General features: G+C 44.4%; 1 protein-coding gene across 12 annotated transcripts in view; it reads right to left on the bottom strand.

The window, feature by feature from the left end:
* The window catches only part of ARVCF (ARVCF, delta catenin family member), a 155,743-nt gene that overhangs the window by 78,623 nt on the left and 49,924 nt on the right, over positions 1–27,196 (bottom strand). For 9 of the 12 annotated variants that reach the window (XM_027689413.1, XM_027689419.1, XM_027689416.1 and 6 more), the window contains one exon: positions 8,389–8,547. In XM_027689413.1, the coding sequence (XP_027545214.1) occupies positions 8,389–8,547 (159 nt within the window). Of the gene's footprint in view, positions 1–8,388; positions 8,548–15,763; positions 15,803–23,465; positions 23,546–24,530; positions 24,538–27,196 lie in introns of those variants that run through there. The other 3 variants (XM_027689420.1, XM_027689422.1, XM_027689424.1) reach the window with 2 other exon arrangements.

The raw sequence follows: 27,196 nt of genomic DNA, 5'->3' as shown, positions 1-27,196 counted from the left end.
CATGTGTTAATCTGTTCCCTGCTGCACAACGTGATGGGACGCACGGGGAGCTGAGGAGTGAAACGGGGAGGGCACCACGGAGCAACCACAGCGACGTGCCACGGAACGGGGCACCGGGGCACTCCTGGGATCACCCGCCAGCTTCCGGACTGAAGAGTGGACTAATATTTCTAATAAAGGCTGAAAGACACATTCTAGAGCCAGAGCTAAGTGCACTCTGGGCTCTTTCTGCCACATCAAAATCACTGCAGACACGTGACAGTGCATGGAAACAGCACAAAGTCATTACAGCAGTTCCAACTTACCCAAAATGTTTTCAGGAGACATCTGCCCTAGAGAAGACTTTATGATGTTGAGGAGCCACAGCCTGTCCTCCCACAATTAGCATAAATATCAGAACACATTCTCCAGTTTGACAGAAATGAAGTTACATGCTCCTACCTGACCTGGATCAAGTTTGCACAGTGTGACTGGATGGAGCTCAAATCTGGCAGCAGTATTCAGGAAACCATGATCTCAAACAGGAAAGTTTTGGGCTTTGAGATTCTGGACAACAAACCTGCTTTCTCCTTTAAGATATGCTGACATCCAAGAATCTCCATACAAGCCCAACAGGTAGTTGTTGTCATTCCTTTGTTTTGGTGACTAACATATTTGCAATAATTAACCCCACAGTGTTTTTGCAACTGGAACCACCTGGGAAAACTTATTGGGCCGGACAAGATTGTTTAAAACATTAAAGAAAAATCTGTCCACAAATGCATCTTTATCTTTTCTTCCATAAATCACATTTCATTTCAACACAGAACTGACAAAAACTGGTTAAGTGTGCAGAGGGCCTTTGAGTTCAGGGTTTTTTGCTAAAGGGTAAGGACAGACTCCTCAAGACTTTGCAAGAACGTTCCGCCCTTCATGGGAAAGTCTGGTAATCTGTTTAAGACAGTTCTGGACAAAAGCCACTATTATTACAAACTAGCAAAGGGCCTTCTGTTTGGGTTGGTATCTGGGGTCCATCAGCTGTCTGTACTGTCTTCCAGAGTGACCAGCAAAGGCTCTTTTGAGGAGAATACAAAATTCAGCAGAGGCCAATCTATCCTTGGCAGCCCCAGCCCTAATAAAGTTACTTTAACCTATAAAAAGTTACCCTAACCCTAGAAAACGCTCACTTCCAGCCCACTGTAAAAAACCCGACCAAGCAACAAACCAGCACACCCACAAAGGTGAGAAGGAGAATCAACCCCCTGACAGTGTCACACACAGCAGGGGAGGAGCACAGAACAAAACTAAGAGATATTTTGGGTTTCTTAAGTATTACAGATGTAACTAAGCATCAGCAACCACACTTTTCTTCATGTAAGCCTCAGAATGAAATGTGTATATCAGGAGAAATGGTAACTATAACATGCAACCCTGGATCACCCAATGGCTCTGAAGTCCAAATAGATATTTTGACCTATAGCCTCCAATTTAAACATTTAGATTGGCAACAGATAAGCCAAGCTGCTGCAAAACAAAATAATTAGAGTACATCTCTTGAAGTGGCTCCAGACATGTCCTCTAGCCAGATGTTTTCACACAGAAACCCCAAACAGAAAAAAAATTCACCCAAACAGCATTTCTTTTCCTAGAGACATCTGCGAGCAAATGATACTTCAAGGTAATGAAGTAATGAAATCCTCCAAGGCTGAAAGCAGCACAAATGGCTCTCCAGCAGCAGCATAATCAACAGCATCACGTGCTGAACACAGCACAGCCAGGTACCAACACGACCTTGGTGTCTGATGGGAGCCAGAGCTGAAAGAGCTCTCCTCTTCAACCCCACCCATTTCCTCAGCAAGAAAACTTCAGGAAAGATGCCCTCTTCCACGCCTCCCAATCCTCTCCCCCTTTTCTAAAAAGCACAATTTTAATAACAAGAAGAAAGGAAACTAGAAGTTAAACATTTCTGTCCTGACATAGGATGCAGCAGGGGTTCTGTTTGTCACCTGGGCACAATCCTCCCCTCCACTCTGTTATCAGTGTGACCTCTGTCAGGGCATTTATCAGCCCAGCCAGCACTGAGAGGAGAGAAAGAGCTGGTGGAGCTCACAGAGGCTCTTTGTAAAGAGGATACACACAAAGCAACACAGCTCAGTGTTCTCCTGCTGGAGTCTGAAACAACAGTTTGATTCAAAGTCAGTTCATAAGTGATCTTCTAAGGGCAGAAAAGGCCACATTTCTCAGGCCTGGCATCTGTGAGTTTTGCAAAGCCGTGACAAAGCTGGATGAGAAGTGCTGGGCCTCGTGTGCTTGAATTTGGGAACCAGTAATGGGAAGAGCAGGAACTGAGGTACCACATCAACATTTGATGAATCAGAAGTGGATACGTTTTCCCAGAAGGGAACAAGGAGGCAGCTCTGTGATGCCAAGGAGTGCCCTCACACAACCCCCCAGAGCTTCTTTCAGCACCATCAACAAATGAACTCCAAGCACTGTTTCTCAAGACACAAGTTTTGCCACGTTGGCACAGTTTGTCACGTGTAGTTTCTCATGAAGTTGTTAAGCTCAGACAACACTCAGTCCCTAATACACCTCATGTGGGTGCAGTACCAGCACAGAAGAAGGACCATATTTGACTTGCAGGATCCTTGGACAAAGGTTTGGCTCATTTTTGCCTTTTTTCTTTTTTTTTTTTTGGAGAATCAATGTCCTTGGCAAGCAGGAGGAGGTAACACAGCACAGGAATGTTGTGGCCAGGACACTGTCTCCAATAGTGGGTACATGGATACAAAAAAGACAAACTAGAATTTCAGGTCACTGAAAATCAATTCCCAGACAATGTGTGACCTACCACTCACACTTAATGAGTTTTTCACCATGCTCTGGCACTCTACAGAGTATTTACAGAGATTTTTTTCCTTTTATTACTATTTTAAATAACCCAAGGGATTCCTTTGCAATTTTTTCCCAATTTGCCTTCTTTTCCCGTCTTCAAGACTAGCACAGACAAGCTTTCAATGGCTGTGGATAGTCAAAAAGCCACCCTTGGAGTCAGCCAGCACATGTAAGAACGAGTTTACAACATTAGCACAGCTTCACCTCTTATTTTCTGAGCGCTGCACCTACTGGCAAACAGAAAGAATCAGGACAATCAAAACCCCCTTGTCAGACACATAAAAAGGACCATTTCACTCGAGCATTAAAGCCCACATTTCTCATAGCTCAGAAGCATTCAGTAATGCCAAAGGTGTTATGGGGGACAATCAGAGGCATATTTGGAGAGACAGGGAGTATTTGCACTCATGCCTCATTTGTCAGGGATAGGCACCCAGACAGAAGATTTATCATGTGATAAACAGACTTTCTTGCTGACAGGACAATAAAGGGAGGCTTTTTGGAAGCAATTAGCCAGCACACAGAGGAAGGTCCATTTATTAGGTTTCCAAGCAAAAAAAAGAAACCCAACCAACAAACCAAACATCGTTATCTCAGGAAATTCTGCTCAAGGGAACGTTTCATTTCTGTTTCTTAAAGAACACAGGCAGACTGGAGAGGCTGACAGTACAGCAGCCTTCTCTCCCAACATTTTTGTGGTTTCCTCAGTATTGATGCATCAGCCAGAGAGACTGAAGCTCTTCCAAAGGGGAGTCCCAGCAGGCTGTTCTCTGTGACACCCAATCCTCCAGATGCACCCAATCTTGAGAAAGATCTATTAGCATAAATTCCTCACTACAGATATGCTCTAATGAAAAATTTAGAGATACAAGTTACTTGGAGAAAGTGCAATTTGACTTCCTCTGTTTACTTTCCATCTCTAAAGAAAACCTGCTTAAAAGGGATTTTTAGCCTGATGACAAATCAAAGATGCTCAATTGTTTCAAAGCTACAGTCTCTGAGCAGCAGATGAAAGCTCCAGAGTACTTCCCTATGAAAAGCCTGTCAGAGTAAGCTTAAAATATATTTGTAATTTTTTATTCCCTGTAAAGATATTAAGATTTCAACTACAGTATAAAAAGTCCCAATCTACCTAATTATTCAGGCCTCTGCAGCCCAAATCCTATGATGCTGCAAGTCAGTGTTTTCACTGCTGCTCCCCCACCCCAGAATCTAAGCACACCTCAGGTTTACTGACCTTACCATTGTCCTCAACCCCAGACAGCAATTACTTCATTAAATAATCCCCTTACAGGCCCCATGATAATGTTTTCACTAATTCTGTTTCTGGAAATACATTTGCCAACAGAACATAAAGGAAATATTCACACATTTGAAGCAGCTTCTGTGTTTTTCTGTCCCTCACCTTTCTATTTGCCTTGAAGGATGGCAGAACAAACATGTAACTATCCAGCAGCTGGATTTACTGGATGCAATATGGTACAAGCAGATCCCTCCCAGGGCTCGGTCACAGAGGAGTAAAGACAGTACAGAGATCTCAGCTCAACTGGGCTACCATGGTCAAACACAGTCATCTTCAACAGCACCTACAATTCTGCCTTCCATTGTGGTTTTGAGGTTGGTTTTGTTTTGCCTTTATTTTTTTTAATCAGTTAAGTGCATTATAAAAGCTGACAGGGCTAAAAATTTTGTGGACACTGTCATAACCCAAAAACCAGATGAGAAGGAATCAGATGAGCACCATTCTGACATTTCTGCAAGCTTCTTTTTGAACCAGAGACTGTAAAAGTTCATCAGACTGAAGGTATTACCTTTCTATTAAATGCTGGGCAAGAACTCGCCCAGTAGGTTTTCAGAACAGCAGCTCAAATTTCTCCCCTTCAATTTTAAGCTTAATGTTTCACATTTTGAAAGGGCCCTCAGCTTTGCCTGCAATCCCTTCCTGCTCCCTGACCCAACTGCTCTGAATTTCCATTGGAGTTCCAAAGCCCTTCAGGGCCCCTGGCACCAGCACAGCCCAGGGCTCTGGGATTCCCAGAGCAGGTGCTGCAGGTGGGAGCAGCAGTTCTTCACTGCTGGGAAAGATCCAGACTTGCTGAGTATTGGAAAGCACAAAGAAAATGGATGGACTACAAATTAAACAAGTTTCTATACCGACTGGACATCACATTTTGTTATGACAAAACATCAATTCCAATGAGTATCAGTGACCTAAATCTCTCCAACCTTTTGGCATTTCAATGATAAAAATAAAAGGTGCCTAAAGAAAGAAAAAAATCCAACATTAACACAAGCACACACACGTCTAATTTGCTTCACTGAGTTCTCTTGAGCCACTTTCAACAGGCTGCCTTTAACTCCTGGCAGTGCTCCAGCCAGCAGCAAGAAGGGCTTCTCTCTCCCCAAGGTGACTTTCACTGCTTTAGCTTGAGAGGTATTTGGCTTCCAGAGATATTATAAAGTTGAAATGAAGTATTATCTGCTACATCTTTTGTGCAGTGAATGTTACGTAGGGACTTAGGATAATACTAGGAGAATAACAGGTAGGGGAAAATTACTCACAAGTACCTCATTTTGAAAAGGCAGATGTTCCTCATTTAAAATATGTCAAATATTAAATTCTATTACGCCTTCTTCCTGCTTCAGTGCTGCAGGCACCTCCAAAGACGTGGGGGAAAGCACAGCAAAACTGTCAATGCCTCCAGATTAAGGTTGTTTACTTAATACACTATTGAAAAGAATAACCTCTGTAAATGATGGGTTTGTAACAACGGGGGAAGGAGCAGGGAATAAAGAACAGCAGCACACGGGAGCTTTCACGCTCACAGCCTTTGCTGTGCAGCATTTCAGGAGGAAGGATTTCAGAGGCATCACTCTCCAGCAAGTTGGAGATTCACACAATTTAGCAAAATTAAGTGACAGTTTCCTTTTGAAGAATCCAAAAATGTATCCTAAATGGCATTAGGTTGACTAATCCCCACTTAAACTATCCAGCAAAGAAAGAACACACTTGGAAAACATCTCTGGTCTTTTTGGCTCTTAAAAAAAAATATGACCTGTGTTATTTACTCTGACAGAGGAATTATCTCATGCTGCCACTTTCTTTGCAAGACAGATATGCTGCAGATTGTGACTGACACTGTCCAGGAGAGCCTTCCAGTTACAGATAAATAAAAACAGGTTCTAAACCCTTCCTTAAAAAAGCCTAGAGCAAGCACAGCAATGTAGAGCACAGAAAGGTTATCATTCAAAATAAAAAGAGAAGCTGAGCACAAGCCAACCCCTCCTAATCTCCCTGAACAGACTGTGACCACCTCAACTTTACAACTGCCCTTATTAAGTGCCAGACTGGATATTTCTGCAGAAGAGATGGGACAATTCCCACCATAAGAAATGCTGCTCCTTTACAAGGACAAGTTCCACCTGCACACTAAAAGCAGGGCGAGATTCATGTGGGGGTTTCTTTGTTTAGTTGGTTGGTTTGTAGGGTTTTTTTATTATTTTTAGCTTTTGGGGTTTTTTAAAAGTTTTTTTTAGATCTGGGGGGGAACAGGCAGAGACACAGAACTGCAGTTTTTGGGCTCAACAAAGGTCCTGCTGTAGATGCCCAGTGGCCACGTGTTTGTATCTCCCATCCCAGGGAGATGCTTTTCTTCACCACCCTCATCTGAGCAGTCAGAATTTCACCACTGCACAGAGAACACTTAATTTTCTCTGTAATGCTCTCACATAACAGTATGACCTCTGAAAGCACTATGATGGTATCTATCAGAAATGACAGTGTTGATGCCAATTAACTACAGGACAATTAACCGATGCTCCTGTGCCCCAGCGACAGCAGTTTCCATTTCCACAGTCCCTACCAAAACAAAACGCAAGTTGAAGGCCAGTGTGATGGAAAAAAATTATAAAATCCGACCTCAGATTCATATCTAAGAGCTGTTAAACCTATGCCATTTTATCACAGCAAGGAAGAGTCAAAGCAAAGCCATTTCAAAGGCAACAACCAGCCCAGCAGAGCCTGAGCCCCTCTTGTGATAGTGAGGGCTGAGCCAGCCCTGCCTGTGTTTGGACATTTCACAGTTTTTCTCAACAACTGCATTTCTACTTTTTTTTTTTTTTGTGGTCTTTTTAGCAATGAATTCCTGGGAAACAGCTCTGGGTAGTACATCAGTTGAAGTCAGTGGCACTATTTGAAGCACCATAGCTGCACTTAGAGCCTCCTAAAACTATGTGCTGCTATTAGTACATACAAAAAGGTGTCCATCACCACTGTAATTTTGTCACTTCCTTCCTGTAAATAACAGTTGTTGTTGCTGCCACTAGGAAGAAACCAGCATTTCTTCCACTAAGTCACAAACTGAAGATGTTACATTATTTGAAGAGCTGACAAAAATGTAGGGTCTTACTGTTTGTCCGTTTCATTTTTATTTAAAGAGCTTCATCTCCTTCCAGCAATGAGAAAACAGGCCAGTTATATTTACCTTCTAACTAACTGTAACAAATATTAAACCAGATACTCAGTTTATTATAATGTGTACAGGCCCACCTGACCTCAGGAAATCAACGTTCATTTACTTCAACCTGAGGCTCTGATGTCATGAATAGGTCTCTTGGAGGACTGTGATTCTGGAACACCAGTAAAAATAATCACTGATTTATGCAGTGACCTCTGTTCAACTCCTTTTAACACAGAAAGCAGTTGGACAATTCCCTTCTTTTAGTTTTAATCAATCCTGTCCAGAAGTTTTTAAAAAGGGAATCACCCTTAATCTTTGTAATGTTCCAGTTGTAGTGAAAGCACACAAGGCAGCTCTGAACACACAGCACCTGCTCAACAGAGACTGCAGAATTACCTTACACAAGGAGCAAAACGAGATCAAGAAAATGAGAACATGTGCAACACCTGTAATGCAGTCAGACCTGAGGTACAGGTCAGCTGGGAGCACACCCAGCTTTCCCAGTGCTCCAGGAGGAAAATGCCATTCACAGGATTGGTGCAGGATTTAAATGCTATGGTGTTATTTACACAGGCTGTTTCTTGATCTAAAGGACAAATGCATAATCACATACTGATATTATAGATCACCACTAATCTAAGACACATTTCCAAGCACATTTCCCTCAGCCAAGCCCAACCAAATCATCTCATTCTCCCATCACTGTACATGTTTGCAGGGAATGCTGTGAGCTGCTTCAGTGAAATAAAGTGAATCTTAAAAGAATAAACACCCTGAGAAGGGGCTCTAGTGCTTTTGTTGGGTTAACCTGGATAATTTCTCCTCTCAGTCCCCAGCTCCATGAAGAGCTGTATCAGCAGAGCTGATAAGGAGCCAGCAGGACACAGAGGGGGAACTGAGAAAGCCCCGAACTCAGCTCTGCTGGCAAACACCACCTTCAAATCCCTGAGGATCACCACAGCATGACTGTCAGCACTCAGGCTGCTCCCTGCTATTTCTGGCTCATGATTAGGTGGCATTCTGCCATTTTCCACCCTGCTTATTAACCCCTCACCTTGGTTTCTGTTCTCCTCGTGGTCCCATCCTCTGAAGTGACAATGGACACGTGGGAAGTGGGAGTGCCTGGGTCCTCCTCCACAGTAACTGTCTCTTCCACCATTTCTTGAGGCTCTTGCATCATTGCTATCGAGGTCTGGTTACTGGGGCTTTGTTCCTAAAGAAGCAGGTAAAAAAAAAATAAATTGAAATTTTCACAGCTACCTTCATGGTGTAACTATTCTACTTCTTTCAGATTCCTCAACTGAAAAAAACACATTTTACCCAAAAACTTGCAAGTACAGATTGAGAGAAAGGAGTATTTACTGTCCCAGGGAAGCATTCTGCAGCTATGCTGGTATGACTGGGTTCAGTGCAGCAAACAGAAATCATGAGGAGCATCTATCAAATACTTCATATTTACAGGCAGCAGACCACTGCCTTACACTTAAAACACTCTTTAAGCCTTCTCTTCGATGCCCAGCACAGGAGGAGTGGAAATTTTGTCTGTAAAAACATTAATTCAGTTCTGCTTTCAGAGCAGTTAATTTTACACACCATTAAAAGTTTCTTTCCATTTGATAAAAAAAATACACTCAGATGCAGACTAGAGGAGGTTATAAAACATCAACACCTACAATTAAACGGACACCCTTCCCAAAAAGAAATGGATGGCTGGAGATTAACAGCTGAATTCCGTGAAATGCTTCCCTTCCCACATCTCTGCTAAGTCCATAAGGGCTAACTGGTTATAAGCTTATTCAAAATTTATAACAGATAGACAACATAACGAAAGCTAAACAGAAAGCAAGCAGATCAAAGGCAGGTTCTTGCAGGGCTGGTGCCCAGAGAGAACACTCTGGGCTCGGCAGCAACATCTGAACCTTCTCCTCCTGCAGTTGTGTGTTCAGCACAGGAATCACAGACGCTCCCTTTGGAAGATGAACACAGTTCAGAAGCTCCACAGCAAGAGGCCAATAAAGCAGCAGGTTACACCCTGAGGAGTCAGCCTTTCCCCAGCATTATGAACCCTCAGCCACGTAAAATGGACTGACAGACTGTTCATTTCAGTAGAACCCTGAAGGGATCTGGCTACACAGGCCTTAAAGCCAAAGTTGGGCCTCTACTGGCACATCCTGTCAAAAAGGCACTCAAAGAACATCCTTTATTAAGGACTATACATATATACACACATACACACACAAATACCTTTTCACATATATATATTTTAAAACCAAAACATAATGACACGGAGCTCTAAACTGCCAAGTGAACAGACTCTCCCTAAAGAGAACACTATGGACAAATCCAGTATACTGCTTCACATCACAGGAAAATAAAATGGTTGGGATCAAACTGTTGCCATGCACGAGCTGAGCCTAACTACATAAAGGTTTAAATATTCTCTCTCATGTGAGCAGCTGCATCACCAGGGAACTGCACAGTATTTCATACCATTTTACTTAGAAAAACTGTATTTCATCATCCAAGCAATCATCTTCAGACTGACCCTTCTGCTGGGCCATGTTTTGGACAGGCCCCCAATGACCTTATGCTGCTGAGCAGGAACTGGGCACTGAGGTCTCATTAAGCTCCACATTTCTTTCTTCCATGATATATAATTTCCTTTTAAACAAGCTGAGATATGCCTGTTCAGTTTTCCTTTATTTACAGCTGTATTCTGACCTTCTGGAACCTGGACTGCAGTAAGGAAGCTGCTTTCATTTTCAGGTGAGCAATAATATTAACCAAGACCATGACAAGGAGCCTCCAGCAATCATCTCAGTCCAAATGCAACCTGGACAGCCTTCCAAGGTAATGAACGGATCACCAGAGGTGACAGAAGCAGGCACCACTTCCATTTCTGTTGAAACCACAGAGTAACTCAGGGAACAGAATCAATCAACGAGAATAAGGCTTCTGAAGCCCTAAAGAAAATCACTCCTTCCAGCCTGCAATATTTAATCTTTAAGGGTAAATAAGTTATGATACATGCTGAATTCTTTATGGTAGGGTTCAGATGTCACATTGTGTCCTGTGCCCACAGCTTCAGAAGGGAACTAGCTCCAGGGGTAAATACATTAATCTCCACATTTTTCTGGAAGGTACTGTATTTTGACTGCAGCTCCCTTTCCCCACCCCACAGTGAAGCTTTCCTCTAAAGAGAGTAGTTTACACAATTCTGTGACACAGCAGAGATCCAGAGCTTCAATTCACCTTCACACAACCCAGCCTTGCCCAGAACAAAGAAACAAACCAGTCACATGGAGAGAGGGTTTTCCCATTACACCCTGTCCCTGAAAAACTCCTCATTGAATGCCAGAACTGCTCCAAGGTGGGCCCTTCCCACTCCTCTCACACAGGTACATCCACACATCTCACCCACCAGCTTCATTTCCAGCTGCACTTGAGGTGCCACAGCTCTTCCTTCCCCTCAAGACTTTTCAGAGGCAAACTCAGTTTTCTGACAATAAACCGCAGGAGATGGAAGGTGGAAAGAAATATTTTGCTCTTTGAACCTTTGCAATACTTTATTAAAGAAAATAAAAATAGTCTGCCTTTGTATTCAGACTGCCTGTGGGCAAAGGAAACCTTAAAAGCTGGGCACTTACACATGAGCAAATTGCAAACTAGAGCATATTGACTTTAAATGAGCACTGCACTAGTTTTTATCCTCTGGCTGCTTCTAAAATGAAGAATGAGGGAGATATGGTGCAGATCTGCACTCCTACAAGAGAAAACCACTGCTAGCAAGAGACTGTCCTGAGCATCAGAAAGCCTAAAAGCTTGCCATGTTCAAGGCAGAGCTCTCCCAGCACAGAGAAGTAACCAGACTGCATCTTCTGTGTGTTCCCTCTCTCTGTGTGAGCTAGGAAGGAATGCAGTGAGGGAAGAGCACACCTATCATCCAGATACTCCCTGAATTAGCTTCAGGAGATGGTGCTTTGATCTCCTAACCCAGTACTTTCTCCACATCGCTAACGTGGAATTGTCACAAGCTAACATTAATGCAGAAAAGATGCAAAGATTTTGTTATCTGTTTTTAGACTCCATCATTAAGGATTTTAGGTCAACACAAACTGCAGAAAGTGGGACACATTACCCCTTTCAACTACCTTCCCCTGTGCTCAGCTTCTAAGGCAGCATTTAGGGTGGTTTTTTTGCTAAATACACCTTGGCATCATCTCAAATTGCACCCGTTTGGCAGGTCAGCCTAATGATCCAAAGCAAAACACAGGTTGCTGGGTAAGGCTGGAACATGACACCCCTAACGAATAATGCTACCAGTGGTACTAAGGGATCCTGGGGATCCTGAGGGCTGTGGCACTAAGGGATCCTGGGGATCCTGAGGGCTGTGGCACTAAGGGATCCTGGGGATCCCGAGGGCTGTGGCACTAAAGGATCCTGGGGATCCCGAGGGATGTGGCACTAAAGGATCCTGGGGATCCTGAGGGCTGTGGCACTAAGGGATCCTGGAGATGGCTGGGCAGGGCCTCGTTGGCTGGTGCCCACACCCACAGCATCACCCACTAAGTCCTTTTCAAATAATCATCTTTGGCTTCTTCCAAGATTACAAAATACCACCAAATTACGAGAACAGATTCCAAAGCAGTTATTGCACACAGTGTCAGCAGTCTTGACTTCTCTCTCTGCTTTTGCCTTTTTGAGACCAAATCCTATCCTGTTGATCTGTTCTTGCATCTCCAGTGTGCTTTAAAAAAGACATGCTATTTAAAACACAAAGCAACAATCAATTTATCCCCAGCCTGTAAAAGTTAAGTGCAGATGAAACAGCTAAAGACCTTGTAAAATAAGCAAGAATCATAAAATAACAGTAATTCTTGTTTTGTTAAAGAACAGTGATTCACCATTTAGGGTACATATCTCCTCGGGCTTATTTTGCATTAGAATACTACAGCTTCTGTAATCATCACCATTTCAATTCCTAGAGTTATATTTCCATCAAAGTAGCTATTTTATATCTGTTTTAATAAAAGAATAACCTCCCTCGGGAGGATCAGACATCCTACCTTGAGACAGTAAACAAAATTCTTTATTCTCTGCCTATGGAACAATTTTAAACAGTCTGGAAATAATATAAAATTGCAGGAGATTATTACTTCCACTAAAGCAGTCCCTCTTCAAGAACACTGAAAACATGTACATGGAGTCATCATTCTCCTCGAGATCCCCTTTGTTCAGAAGATTGCAGGGAGGCTATTCTGGCCACTCCTTACTCCAGGCTACTGTCAGATTCCAAATTTGAAGGTTTTTGCAAAGCACAAAGGCTGAATTCTACATCAGTGGACTTACTTGTCCTCAGCCAACCCCAGCACAGACAAAGCACAAGTGTATCAGCTCCTGTGAAACACACTGCAAGTCTGGCCATAATTAATGGCATTGGACAACAATGCTAATTGAATTAAATGGGGATTCTCTCTCCTCTACTACTCTTTGTTTAAATTACTTATTAGAGCTTCGATCTTTGCAAAGCATGAGATTATTTCCAAGTGTAAAGCAAGCAAACATTGGTTTTGAAGGAGCCAAGTCTCGGGTTGATGTTCTGCCCCACTGGTCTCTTTCCAACTCAGCTCTGCACTTCCAGCTCTCCATATCCTCAAGCTGTTATTTGCTGAAGGCACGTGGAGGAGAAAGGAAGACAAAAAAGACAAGCCTGCAGAAACACAGCAGTTGGAAAAAAGTCTATCCTGAGATCTTCATCAGACCAGGACATCAGAGAGGAAGAAAATCACTGCTGCAGTTTGTTGAACTTGGTCTATTTGTGGCAGATTTTTTTCAGTAAAAGATCCAACTCCTCAGCAGCTGAAGACTCAAGTCTGATTCCTATCACATCCTCCTGCCTTGTCAGAGCCCCCTTTCTTTCACCACAGCCCCAAGAGCAGGGTGCAGGAGACTCTGGAGCAAAAAAGAGCACAGAAACCAGCCTGGACTGGGAGCACAGAATGCTGGAAGGAGAGTTTGCAAGTCAGACAATGATTTAAAGATGGGAATACATAAATATCTACTTTGCTGCAGATAAACTGATCTCCATTTAGTAAACGTACTTCTCTGTTTCCTCATGTGAAATAAAATGTGTTTTTTATATATATAAATAAATACATATGTATGTATACAACAGATTCGGCTCACTTCAATGTGAACCCAAACACATCAACCCAGGAGAAGCTTCAAGCTCTCTGTCAGAGCTCTCACACAAACTCTGCCCTCAGGCTGGTCAGTTCAGAACAGCTGAGAAATGTCAGCCCCAAATGAAAGCAGGCTGTCCTGGCATGGGGGACCAGAATGAACTCAGCCCCACACCACAATGCACCAACTGTTTCCTGAACACTTACACACTTCCTTTGTCCTTTAGAAACACACACGACAAGCAACGAACAAATAACGCCAAGAGCTTTTAAAGCACCAAGGTTAAAAGGAACATTTCAGCAACTGGAAAAAACCCTCGACTACAGAAGTTTTGAAAAGCCACAAAGAGCAGCTTCTTTTGGAAGCAGGCATGGTTAATTCACCCTCTGAAGGCATCACACCTTTCAGGGAAAGCAAGAGGCGGAGGTGAAGGAGAAGGAATCAAACCCAGACAAGGGCTGGAGCAGGAATGTTCACCCCTCCAGCGTGGCAGGACACACTGGGGGTCTGTTCAGCCACGCGGGAGCTGCCCATCAACGGGCAAACCCACAGGGGCTGCCCAACAGCCAACAAAGAGCCCTTTTATGCTATTTTAAACAATCTGAAGTGTCTCAGTTAATGGAAGACCGGGCAATTGGCCCTCAACTATTTCTAATTGACTGGAATGATGGATGAAGCTAAAGGGAAAGCTGACCCACTGAACTTTTCCATACAAAGCTAGAAAACTGAGGGAGATTGTAAACAGTTTATAAGAATGAGAAGTGGGAGAGGCAGAATCCCAGGAGCTTTGCTCCTCTCAACCTGCTGTTTTTTCAGACGAGAGAAAACAAAGAGCTTCAACTCAAAGCTACAAACAACAAAAAATACAGGGGAAGGCCTAAACAAGTAGGGTATTTTTCCCATGCTCTCCTCCCCTTTCTCCAGTAGCTGCTTAGCTCTGCCATGCAAGCAGGTCCTTTGAATCAGAAAGGGCAATTTGTCACTTTGACAAGGTGTCTCTCAGGGCTCTGCACTGCCTTGCCCTGCTTTTCAGACTGACTGGGTGTTAACCATAGATGTCAAGACATTACATCTCAGTCAAGCTCAACAGATGTGATGGTATATACTTAAAACTTACACCAGTCCTACCACATCAAGGTAATGCTCAGGAAATCACCCATGCCCACTGATTTTCAGAACAAAACCATCACCAGTAGCTTCTGTACTGCAAAGAGGCAACACTGCTGCGATGTGACAGAGCTGTCTGCTCACCTCAGCACATCCCAGGAGGGAAGAGTGAGGACAGAAAACTTCCAGGAAGGGAAATGGATGAGTGATAGGTTTGAATTCACAGCACCCAACTGCAGGCAGCTTAGCAAGGTATCTAAATGCAGAATAACTGAATTCTTCCTCTTCAGTCAAAAACAAGAACAGAAGCCTCAGAGAACAGTTCAGACCTTTCACAGACTAAATCACCTCCTTGGACACATCCAGCTCTTGCCACTGATTATGCAGGGAAATGATATCAAGAAAGCATTAAAGCTGGAGGATGAATCCAGGCCTCAGAGACCCGAGGTAAGAAGTCTGTGGCAGAATGCAAAACAGGACAAGTGTATGACAATGCATCACTCAGTCCCCTAATCACAAGCCCTTTTTTTCCCCAGTACTTCAGCAAGATCAAGTAGTAAAATAGAAGCATAAATCATATAAGTCATTATTTTTAAGATGAAAATGGTACATGCTAAAAGAAAGAGCCCCTGGCACACACAGCAGGCCCAGCTCTGCTCCTCTCAATGTCACCAGCATGGCTACTGTTGGTGTGGACAGCCTGCCCACCAGGAAACCATTCCAAAGGAGCAGGAAATGACTGTCTCTCACCAAGACTTGTACAGAGAGTTCACTGCAATTTGCCAAACTACCTCCCAAAAACAAACTCAGTCTAATCTGCTCACCTAATCTCTGACCAAACCCAGACCAGATCTGACTTGCTTCCTCTCTGGAGCTGTTCCGATGAACTCACCAAGGCTAAATTAGGGAGATTTTTCGTGGGATGAGGTTACATCATGGATTATCATTTTCCAGCAAGTTTTTCCCTTCATCCCCACCTGCTGCCTCTCGCTGGCATTAAGGGTGGTGTGGGATGACTCATTTTACATTCCTTTCTGCAAGACAGGCATTCAGATTTCATTTCTTCTGGGCCCCACAGAGTTTGGGTCATAAATTAAACTGATGCATGTATTACTAGAGATCCAAGTCCACAAACTTACATGCACAGGGGAGTCAGAAGTACAAGTTAGGTCCTTCATCTAAAACAGAGAAAACAACTGTCAGTTTGGCAGGTGACAGCAGCAGGTCTCTTCATGCAGGCTGTGTGTCCCAGACTCTACCCCAGCCACCTTCACACATCATTACCCCATTAAACCAAAGTCTGCCAAGGCCCAGCAGTTAACACACCCACGCCTCCTTGCACTGCTACAAAACTACCTTAGAGAATTGCTTTTAACTTCAAGGCAGATGTAAACCATCCCTGCATTCCCTGAATTACAATCCAGGCTGGAGCATTATTTGAGTGTCCTAGGAGCCATATCAGATCAGTGTTAAATTCAACTCATCTCCTCACCCACCCACAATCTTGCTGGTAGATCTGAACAGCACAACCAAAATGCTTCTTGTGGCAAAACACACCGCCACAAAAGCAAATAAAGCAAGCTTTTATAATCCTGAGGAAGACAGAACAAACAGATCACTGATGATTTTCTAAGCCTGCATTCCAAGAAAGCACATCCTTAAAATAAATTATTTCTCATTCTAGGGAATACAAAGTGATTGACAATAAATCCATCCCACAAGGAATGTGCTTGCCAGTGTCTCCCACTATTAAGCCCCAAAGCAGGTTTGCTTGGCAGCAGGACTGTGTCAGTCCAGACAGCTCCCCGGGAGATTACCCACCTTAAATCACACACTGCTTCTTCCCTCTGCATCTCACCCCTTCCCACACCTGCCCCAAACACAGCAGGATGTGTGAATGGCCTCCAACAGCTCCCGGCTCCCATCACTCCACAACTCCCAGAGGAAACCAGGACAGCGGGAACAGCCCTGGGCGGGAGCTCTGGGGCTGCCTGCGAGTCCACTGAACACCAAAACCCACAACTCAACAGAGCCAAAGGCCTCTCTGACTGCTGTAAAGCTTCCAAATGGGAGAGATTCCAGCAGAAGGACAATTTCCCCCAGTGCAATGCAGTTACTGTGCTATTCCAACTCCCCGGGAGAGCTCCCTGATGCCTTTTTGTCCAGTGCTCCATTCACTGCACACGTTTGCTGTTTATGTCCTAACACTGCCCTTATAACCCCACTTGTACATGGCCAGTCCTCACACAGACTGGACAGACAGCAGGCACACTTGCAAAGCCAGGGATAAACTAGCAATGAACAGTAGGAAAAAAAAACAAGGATGAAAGCAAGAACTCAGATATTAGGGAAAATGCTGAGTAAGAACCTGTTCAGCCCTCGCATCCAGAGCTGTGCAGGGATGCAGATGCACTGCAGTGGGCTCAGAGCACAGCTAACACAACAGCCAGAGAAAAGGATCACACAGGTCTCGCATCCAGCCCTGAAGTCTGAGCTATTAACCTCAAAAGAAGGTCAAGGGGCGATGTGATTACAGTTCAAGTGCCTAAAGGTATAATGGAAAGCTGATGGAGAACCCTTCAGCCTCAGAGAGAAAGGTTTAACCAGCCCCATGTCAGGGATGAAAGCTGACACACACATTTTGTTTTAATTTTCAGACAGCAAGGGTGAGCAGTGCAACAAAAAAACCAACACAGTAAAATTTTGCTGCTTAACATGTTGGACCTATTTAAGAAACATGGTTCTATTTAATCATAAACCTGATAACAGAACGGTGCTCATGGGGCACCAACCTCACACAGGAAAAAATCATTGAAGCCAAGGTGGAAGTCACTTGCCCAGAGGTAAATATCTTCACTAGCAAAGTAAAACAGCTCTCAATTTCTCAGTTAAACGTGTTTGGCTTTTCCCATTTGCCACCAGCTCTGGGTAAGGATTCCACAGACTTGCTGGAAACAGGCACCTTTCTGTGACCCCCCCTCTCCTACTGGCACCATGTATTCAGTCAGCACTTCTGGACTGAAGTACTTGAATTGTAAAACCCCATCACATTTGCCAACCACTCCACTATTTACACAGTATCTTTTTTATTATTATTTCTGATATGCTTTTGTTTGGCACTTCACAATGGAATTCAAACACGATAAAGACTAAGACAAGACGCAGCCCTGGAGTCAGCAATCTAAATCACTTCTAAACAGGTTCTCAGAGGGCTTTTGAGAGAGCCATTTCTCAATTAAACACACACAGATAAAACCAAGAGATCACACGGGATGAAACGAAAGACTTGCTATTAACAAGCATCAGTCAGAAAACTGAATTCCTGCTCTGAATGCTGCACTTCCCTGCAGTTGGCAGCACAAGCTGCAGCAGTGCTGTTTGAACCCAGGGACGGGACAGCTGCCTCTCCCTCCCACTCCTTGTTGGGGTTTTATGGCAGAAAAGAGAATCTTTAATTTTTCCAGAAGAGCCCTGCCAAGCTGAGGCTACAAATAGGATATGGTGTGTTAGTAAACTCCCAGCCAGCTTGCTCACACCATGGCCAGAACCCCTCAGGGTGCCCAAATCCCCCATGCAGGCTGGCAGCACTGCCCACCTCGCTGGCAGGTAAAGCAGCCTCCTGGGTGACTCCCTTTTAATTTAGGATCGTGCAGGAGATGCTGTTTTCATCTGCTCTGGCAGAATACACAGCATCCAAGTGCCCTCTCTCCCCTTCCCTCCTTTATATAAAGGAACTGCTTTTCTCTGAGCCACCTTTACTACTGAAATTTTGGCAGAAATGAAGCAGTTCTCACAGTGAAACTCCCCTAAGTGCATCAGAGGAGCAAAGTTCTCCGTAAAGCACTGCAGCCCTTGTATCATCTACACACAAAGCTGTCTTTTCCACAGTGCAAATGAAGTTTTTTCTTCCAATTCTTCACAAAGAATTGGAAGATAAACAGTCATCCCACCCACCTTTATTTAAACAGTAGGACAGACTTGATCAGTACAGATTCAGCAGCAGTGAGTCCACCACTGTGATGAACACCCTGCCAAAAACACTGTTCCTGCCTCCAGGACTCACCCTGTGCTTTTTAATCCCTTCCCAGAGTCCCCAGCAGCACAAAAACATGTCCACAACGGTGCTGCTGAACCCACAAGTCAGGTTTGCTCATCTGGACTAACCCATCATTTATAATGATATTATTAACAAATAAAGATGTCTGACAGAAATCCTCAATATTTGACAGCTCAGCTTGCTAAATCAGGGAGTACAACAGGTACCAACAGACAAAACATGGAAGAGGACAAGTCTGGCAAAAGTTGCAAGAGCAAGGCTAGAGACAGAAAAACAGCAGAAAAAGATGAGCAGAGGAGAAAAGCATTGCAAAATGTGAGAGTCTTTCCAGGGAGGGCAAAACCAAAACAGTAAAGCACGTCAGGACAGAAAAAAATGAGAAGAGACAGAACCCATAAATGTGACAAGGAAGTGTCATATGGAAGCCAAATCAGTGGCAGGAAAAGGGAAAGAGGAGAGAAGCAGGAGAGAAATATTTCAGTCTGTAATTCCATCCTGTTAACACTGCTTTATTTCACTGTAAAAGTCTTTTGATGAATAGTAGCTCCCTCCACACACAGCAGTATATTAAGGTTCTTTATTAAAGCTTTCCAAACACCACAATGTCATTCTTTGGCTTTTCATGTGGTTTGCCCAGCCTGTGTTTTTGTTGCTAAGCTCTCATTAGATGTGTATCTTGTACTGACAGGGAAGAGGTTATAAAACACACGAAACCTGAACACGAGCCCAGGATTTGATTTTACACAAGTGAACACTCTCAGGCAACAGTACAATGCCCTGTGTGTGACTTGGGGATGCTTCAGCACACATCCAGGATGGACTGAGTGTGCCCCAACTGCTCCACAGCAGCAAGCAATTAATTTAGGGAAGCACAGAAAGGGAAAGGGAGCACAACTGCAGATGTATCCCAACCCACCTCCCCCCCAGCAGCTCCTGTGCCAGCCCCTTGGCAGGGACAGCTCCTGGCTCTGGCACAGGGCTCAGGATGGGAGGAGGAGCATTGCCCCGAGCCACGGATACCAGGGAAGCACGAGAACAACACACACCAAGATGGAGCCAAATTAATAAATCTTGCTTACAGGGGATGACAGCACGTCAGGAAGAGCAAATGTAACCATCCAGCTATCGGGGTGGAAGACAAAGATATCCATCCTGAACAGCAAATTGTGTCAAACACCACGAACACTTTGCACCCCACAGGCAGAAAACTAGCCTGATTCTACACTTAATTCAATTATCCATGTCAACAGTGACCAAACACATCAGCATTTACAGCTTCCCACCATTTATCAGTTCACACACACACAAACTGAATCGGTTCCTGAATTAGAAATCATCAGCAACTCTGATCATAGAGAAAAAAACCCCAAAACTATTTTTGCCAAGAAGTTTAAACCGAGTACAGCTCCATTTGGGAAATGAAATGAAACCTAAGGATAACCGTATCATTCGCTTGACAAAAGCCACCAAAGATATTAGAACAGGCTCTCAGTACATCTAAAATGTGCCTGGAAACCCAGAAAATAGCCCAGCTAATGTGCTCTCTGTACCCTCAGCAGCAGACGTTACAGCCACTCCTAATCCCAGCTTTGTGAACCTGGGAGACAGAATTCATGGTGTTTCTGGGCCCGGAATGTTTTGCAGAGCTCTGCAGTTTGCTGGCTTACAAACCTGCCCCGCCAGCTCGCTGGGCAGAAAGGCTTCTGCTGACTGCACCCAGCACTGCACTCACACTCAGCAGGGATTAAGATTTTTCCCTGCTAAGGATCCAGGCTGCAAGTACTAAGTCGGGAAGGTTACACTTGTGTCTGAAAAAGACTGGTAACATTTTCATAGGTGATATATAAATACGAGCACCCAGGAGGCACTTCACTATTTCTTCCGTGAAGTTCAAGTAGGATATTTAAATTTCAATACTTTAGAAATGCTACTGCTTTTTAAAGACATTTGATAAATGATAACTGATAAAACTGTTTTGTCATCATAAATGCATTTTATACCCATAACTTCTCTAAGAGGAAGGGAGCTCATCAGATAAGCCTCTGTATTCTTTGCAGACTTTCATGAAGAAATTTCACCTCTTTTTCCCAGCTGCACACATACCACAAGAAATAAAGACCATTTTTAAATGGAGAGTACCTCATGTAATGATAAGAACCTGAGAAACCATAAAGGGAGACTAATAAGCATTTCTGGTCCAGTCCTCTCCCAGTAAGATCACATCTCAGCACGCTGCCAATTCTGAAGCACTGCCATATCTTGCAATGAAGGTGGTTTTCCATCACAGGGATTTGCATTCCAATAGTGGGTTTCTGTCTTTATACTCAGCAGGAAGAAAAGAAAATATCAGTAGAAACCCATATAACTAGTCTAATGGAATTTTACACAGTGAAAACAACTACTTCAGAACAAATCACTGAGTGAACTGCTTCAAGAACACAACCTTCACACCTGCAGCAACACCACAGCACAGGAAAACACCAGTGAAAATCACTGCTTGTAGCAATAAGCAGCATTTCGCAGTTTCAGCAGTCAAGTTCAAATGGTCAGCAGCCAAAAAGCTTTTTTGTAAACCATCTGGATCTTGTTTCTAATAAAAAAGTTTCCCAAGAAAACTAATTCATTGTCAGGAGTGGGAGGAGGGATGTTAAATGTTCATCATCAGTGCCCACACTACACCACGAGCACGAGCTCACTGTTCCTTCTGGAGCTACATGAACCTGATGACAGACCAGTGGACTTGGTTCTGAAAGAAGGTAAGTTAAATGGAGGCTTTTAATTCAGCTGAGTGGCCCTGCAGTGCCTGTTAACTGTTCAGCCTGCAGTGCTCCATCAGTGCAGTGCTCAATCCAGATGCAATTCCAGCTGTTCCATGCCAAGGAAGGCTCTGCCAAGGCACTGCCCGTTCCACAGCAGCTCTGCTGTGCGTGTGTACAAACAAATGTGCTTCAACCCATCCAGCAGCCGTGCCCAGAGCTGATCACTGCAGTGCACACAGGGGTGAGGGGTGCTCAGAACAGAGCCCAGACTGCAGAGCTGGCCAGGCTGGGCCCAGCACCCCCAGGGCAGCACTGCAAAGCTGTGCTGACATCACTGATGTGTGAGGACACTGGTGGCTGAGGCAGCTCAAGCATGAGCTGCACTCTGCTCTGCCCAAAGCCTGGCAGCAGCAGCCTGCAGCAGGCAGTCCCCAGCCCAGGGAGGAATAACAAGTGACAATTCAGGAAGGCATGTTCACTATCCACTCATGCATGCACGCCAGCCTGGGCCCGACAGAGGATGTGCTAAAAGGTTTTCCCCAGAGGAAATGTGTTTATTAATTAATATCTACTGAATTAATTGGTTTCCCATATGCTCTGCTGTGCAGCCCTGTCGTTATTACTGAGAGGTGTCAGGTGTGGTGACCACCCAGGAGGTTCATCAGGACACTTCAGTCAATCCAAAAAACTCATCTGTTTTCCTTTTTATCAAATTCAAAGTGTGTCCATCTATGTAGAAGTCATGAAAAAAGCATCCAAAATCTCCAATCCATAATCACTTAAAGAAAGCCAACACATGCCCTTAGTTCAGACCCCAGTGTGGCACAGCAGAAGCACAGCAGGAAGGTGCAGCTCTGAGGCCATCAGCTCATCACTGGCCCCTGACAGGCAGGAACCCTGGTGTTCCTCTCACACACTCACACTCCTTACACCAACCTGTTCCTCGTAGCTGGCACCACCACAACCAAACTGACCTTTACATCCACCACATCCTCTCCCACTCCCTTTCAGCAGTGCAAGAGATGTACTTTTGGATTCTGACTACATCTGGCACGAGTCTGTACAGTGACATCATTTTTCTAACGTTATCAGTCTCACTGAGAGCCTTCACTCATCACATGGCCGTGTCAGCTGGCAGGGACCACAACTCCAGTGCCCCCTGGCACAGCAGACATCCTGCACCAGCCTCTCCTGGAAGCCCAGGCTGCAGCAGCAGAGGAGGGAGAGCAGGGGTACAACCACCCTCTTCTGAACATGCACCAGCACAGGTTGTGCATCCTCATCCTGAGAGAGTTCACTCACCCAGATGTTCCTCCTCCACTGCAATGCCACCTCTCCTAATAATAAGTTCTTTATAATACACAATAACTGGAACAAAAATTAAAGCTGCCTGCACAAGAGTCAGCAGGGTCTGTGCTTCCTGCCCAGCAAACATATTTTCATTTTATACTGGGCGTAAGACAAGCAAGACCTTTGAAGTGCTCCATGTCAAACATCAGTGCCCAATGCAGCAGAGTTACCAATGCTGCAAATGAAAAAGGTGGGAGGACTCCTCCCATCTGGGAGAGTTGTTTCTGAAAGATTTGCAACATGGCTCAGGTGCAGCACTTCATCTTTCCCAGAGATGGCAAACCTCTCTCACAGCTATGAGCTGCTCCTCTTTGATTCAGAATATCTGCCCCACGCAGTGATTAAGTCCTCTGACATTTCATTGAGGAGGAGATAATTCTCCTCCAGATGCTAGTGAAGAGCACACAGCAGCAAAAAATGATGAATGTTCAGTCTCCAGCCACTGTGATCCAGCACAAAGCTCCACACAGGATTTGGAGGAGCTGTAACCACAGTCCCCACAACCCCACAGCAGCACCACCTCATAACCCCCTGAGCACAGACTGAGCTGCTCCTGGAGGCACCTCTTTGCTGTTCAAGGACTCAGCTTGAGGGGATCTTTTCCAAGCACTTCACTTTGTTTTGGTTCACTGCTCTGCACGCAGATAAAGACTTCCTAACACATTCCCTGTCCACCTGGAAGACATCAATGATTCATTTCCAAGCAAGTCAACTCTAGACAACTCTTGGGCTTTCCTCTGTTTCTTCATTGCTTGCTTTGAAGAAAAAAAGAACAGGAACATCATGTAAAATCCAGCTAGAGATACTAAAACTTTGCAGTATTTTTCAGTCTCAGCACAACAGCTGGGGAGCCAAAGGTTTTATCAAAACCCATAGATCAGGATAAATATTTCAAGTATACACAGTGCATGCCAGATCAAACCTTGCCTTCTGTTATATGAGTGGACTAATTTGCAAACATAATTTTAACTGGTTTTTATATGAATCAGCCTAGGTGAAAGGATGTGTAGATGTGATTTGGAGCACAGACACCGAGGAGCAAGGAAGGACTTGTATGAGGTCCACACTGAAGGGAGCTCTGCACGCAGAGACAATTTGGTTGGTGCTGAAAAATGAGATCCATGGTGACTCCTGCCTGGTTCTTTGAAAAATGTCATATTGGTTCTTTGAAAAATGTCATATTTGTTCTCTCATGTCTGCAGTGCAGCTCTGGGGAATGGCTAAACACAGTCCAAGAGGCAACCAGCAGCAGAAGCAGCACAGCCTCACTTCATTAGGCAGCAGCTCAGCCCCTCCCAGACAGCTCTTGCTCTCAAGGTACTGCAGAGGAGCTGGAGCAGCCCCCGAGCAGCTCCTGCATCTCAACTGCCAGAACACGAAAGCATCACAGAGAGGGAGGGGGAAGGTACCAGTCAGGGGCTGGTAAACAGGCAACACGACACAGCTACATTTTAATTGATCCATAAATCCACGACTGTGCAGTCAGTGGAACCAAGCCATCTGATTGAGATTTACCTCACCCATCAGCCTCTCTGCTCCTGAAAAGGAAAATATTACTAAGGCTTTTCAAGACAGTTAAAAGGAACTTCCCATAAAGATCTCCCCGGACAAGAAGCGCTAGAGACTTCTTGCAAGATATAAATATACCAAAAGCTCTCAGAAAGTTTCTGACTCCAAGTTTTACTCTCCCAGAACAGGCTGTCAGATCAGCCCTTGATGCCTTTTGTAGCTGTACATTACCTGGAGGCTGACTGTTGGAGAGATACAGCTACAGCTTCTCGGTGTAACTCCTGACACAAACACTGTCCTGAAGGACAAACAGGGCTCTTTGGAAAGCAAATTACACCACTGGTAAAGCTGCACAATTACTCTGGAGAGAAGCCACTCTTAATAACAACAAAATACATGCAAGGACAACTATAATGTGTAAAGTTTGCGCTGGAATAGACTACAGAGGCCAGCACAGCTACCCCAACACAGCTGTCTTTGTCCAAATTCACAGCATTTTTCCCTCAGCATAAAGGTTTGCAACAGGAATTCAGGAGAATGTACCAGAAAATTTCACACACAGAACACACAAAACATCAAAGTATAAAGAAAAAAATAAATTCAAACATCTTTATGGAATGTGCTTAAATACTTTGATTGCTGCCTGAAATTTGCCTCCTGATGGAGGAATCCACTATGACAAATTAAAAGTGTTTTCCCCACTCAGTTACCCTTCCAGATCTTTGAGATGTTCTGGGAATGGTGGGAGGTAACAGCCTCAGCAAAAAATAGCTGGATGACCAGGGAAGTGCCAAAGTCCCAAAGGGTGGATGTTCTGGGAAGAGAAGGCCAGATGAACACACGCCCCCCATGCAAAAGATGATGGGGGGGAAACAGAATTACCTTGATTGCTCTGATTTAACATTTGTGAAGAACAGTTCACAGCCAGGGATTTACTAACAGTGCTCTCCCAAAGTAGGCTTCACAGGACAGCTGCTTTTTGTCTCTCTGGAAACTCCTTTAAAAAGAAAACCAAGCCAGATGTGGAGCAGACACAGAGCATCCACTGGCCTGTGCAGCCACAGTCAGCGTGCTGAGCCTTTCTCCCTCTGTTCTTTAAAAAAAAGCAAAGGGGAAGGATTGCCTATGTGACATCCCTGAGAGCATCAGAAGTTCAGTCAGCTTTTGCAGTAATCTCAGTCACCCCCGTGACTGCCCTTGTATTGTGTCACAGTTCTGAGCCTGGCCCAGACAGGATGCTGTGCTGCTGCAGAGAAAAGGCAAACCTGCACAACTGAGGTCAGGGGTCTACACACCACTGGCAACTGCTGCTCTTTTTCACTGGAAGAGGCAGTGGGACACTCGTGGTGTGTGTAAAAGAATGAAAGCTAAAGCAAACAGCCTGCAAGTCTTATCAAGTTATCTGTACTGAGTAAGAACCAAAAAAGCCACACGATGTATAAAGAGATTATTGAGTTCAGTGAGACATGAAAGATCCCTAGTTTAGGACCCAGTCCCCAAGTGTGAGGTGTCTGAAGTCCTACAGCTGACCAGGGGTTACAAGAAGGAACCAGGAGCTTTGCAGTGTAAGCAGCTCTGCTGACTGATTCCCTGGGCCTAAAAACTTGTTGAGGGAAAAGAAACAGCAGTTCAGATAATGGCAAAAATGTAGACAGACTTCTAGGTGTGCTCTAATAGTATTAACAGCCTGGAATACTGTGCTGCAGACATGATCTAATTAGACAGTGATTCAAATATCAACATTTCATGACTTGATGATCTCTTCTACTGTATCAAAGACCCTGAGAATTTTTTGACATTTGGGAAAACCAAGACAGTATTTCCAAAAGTTGCATGTGAGTCACTTGGAGTGTCTGATGATCTCCTCTAAAGGAAGCAGGCCATTGTGCTGTCCTTCCAGCAAAACCCACAGTGCATTTTCTGTTTGTGGTGTTTAATCATTAAAAAAGAAAGGGGGAAAAAATCCTTTTTGCTAGGGCACAGCTAATGGCAGAATGAACTACCTCATTCATCTAAATAAAGTCAGCTCTAAACCATGCAATAACCATTGAAGTGCCTACTTTGTTAATTATTTCACTGTTTATCTAATTCATTAGGAGCATTTAAATAATAAGCTCATTCAGCATTAGCCAAGATCAGAGACACTGAACTCACCCATTCAGACCATCCACCCTCCTGCCCATGGGGGATCTGTCCCTGCAGCCTCACCCAGTTTATTGGTCTCTAACCCCCCCTGAGAATGTTCAATCACTCCACAGCTCAATACACCACAGCTTTAGGAAAGCTTCCTGCCTCTTCTACCATCTATAGCCTCTGGGTGGATTTTTGGGATGGTTACCTCCAATTTATTTCAGGAAAAAAGGTTGCCTTCCAGCATGAACAAGGATAGCAATCACCAAGGGCCAGAACAGGTGAAATGCTGCATTATTAATCCACTTTCCTTTTCCTCACCTGTTGCTTTTGAATTAATTATTTTGAATACAGCTGCAACAACCATTCCTCTGAAAATCAGGACTCCTGTAAATGCAGGGGAGAGCTCACTGGGGAAACAAGGGCAACACACCTTCAGGAGGGCACAAGGAATTGCAACTGCTCCCTCCACGAGACCTCAATTATATCCTCCATCCACTCCCCTTCAGAAGGGCATGGGACTTGTGATTGCCTGGAGGAAAAGTGCATTTCACCTTTCTAGGCTTCATTTCAGTCTGGCATTTACACAGCTCAGCAGATCTTACACCTTTTCCTGGCCATGCTGGCACGTGATTAAGTGTCCCCCAAAGAGGGGCACCTTTCCTGGAGACAGTCCCTGCAGTCAGCACGGGGGCTGCTCTGAGAGGCTGCAGGAGCAGCTCAAACACTGCTCTCTTCCACTGCTCAGCACTGACCTCATCTTCAGG

Source organism: Neopelma chrysocephalum, unplaced genomic scaffold (assembly GCF_003984885.1).
Source record: "Neopelma chrysocephalum unplaced genomic scaffold, ASM398488v2 Primary Assembly neopelma1_77, whole genome shotgun sequence".
NCBI classification, from domain to species: domain Eukaryota; kingdom Metazoa; phylum Chordata; class Aves; order Passeriformes; family Pipridae; genus Neopelma; species Neopelma chrysocephalum.
Note: the sequence above shows the minus strand (reverse complement) of the source record. Positions and strands in the feature narration are given on the sequence as shown.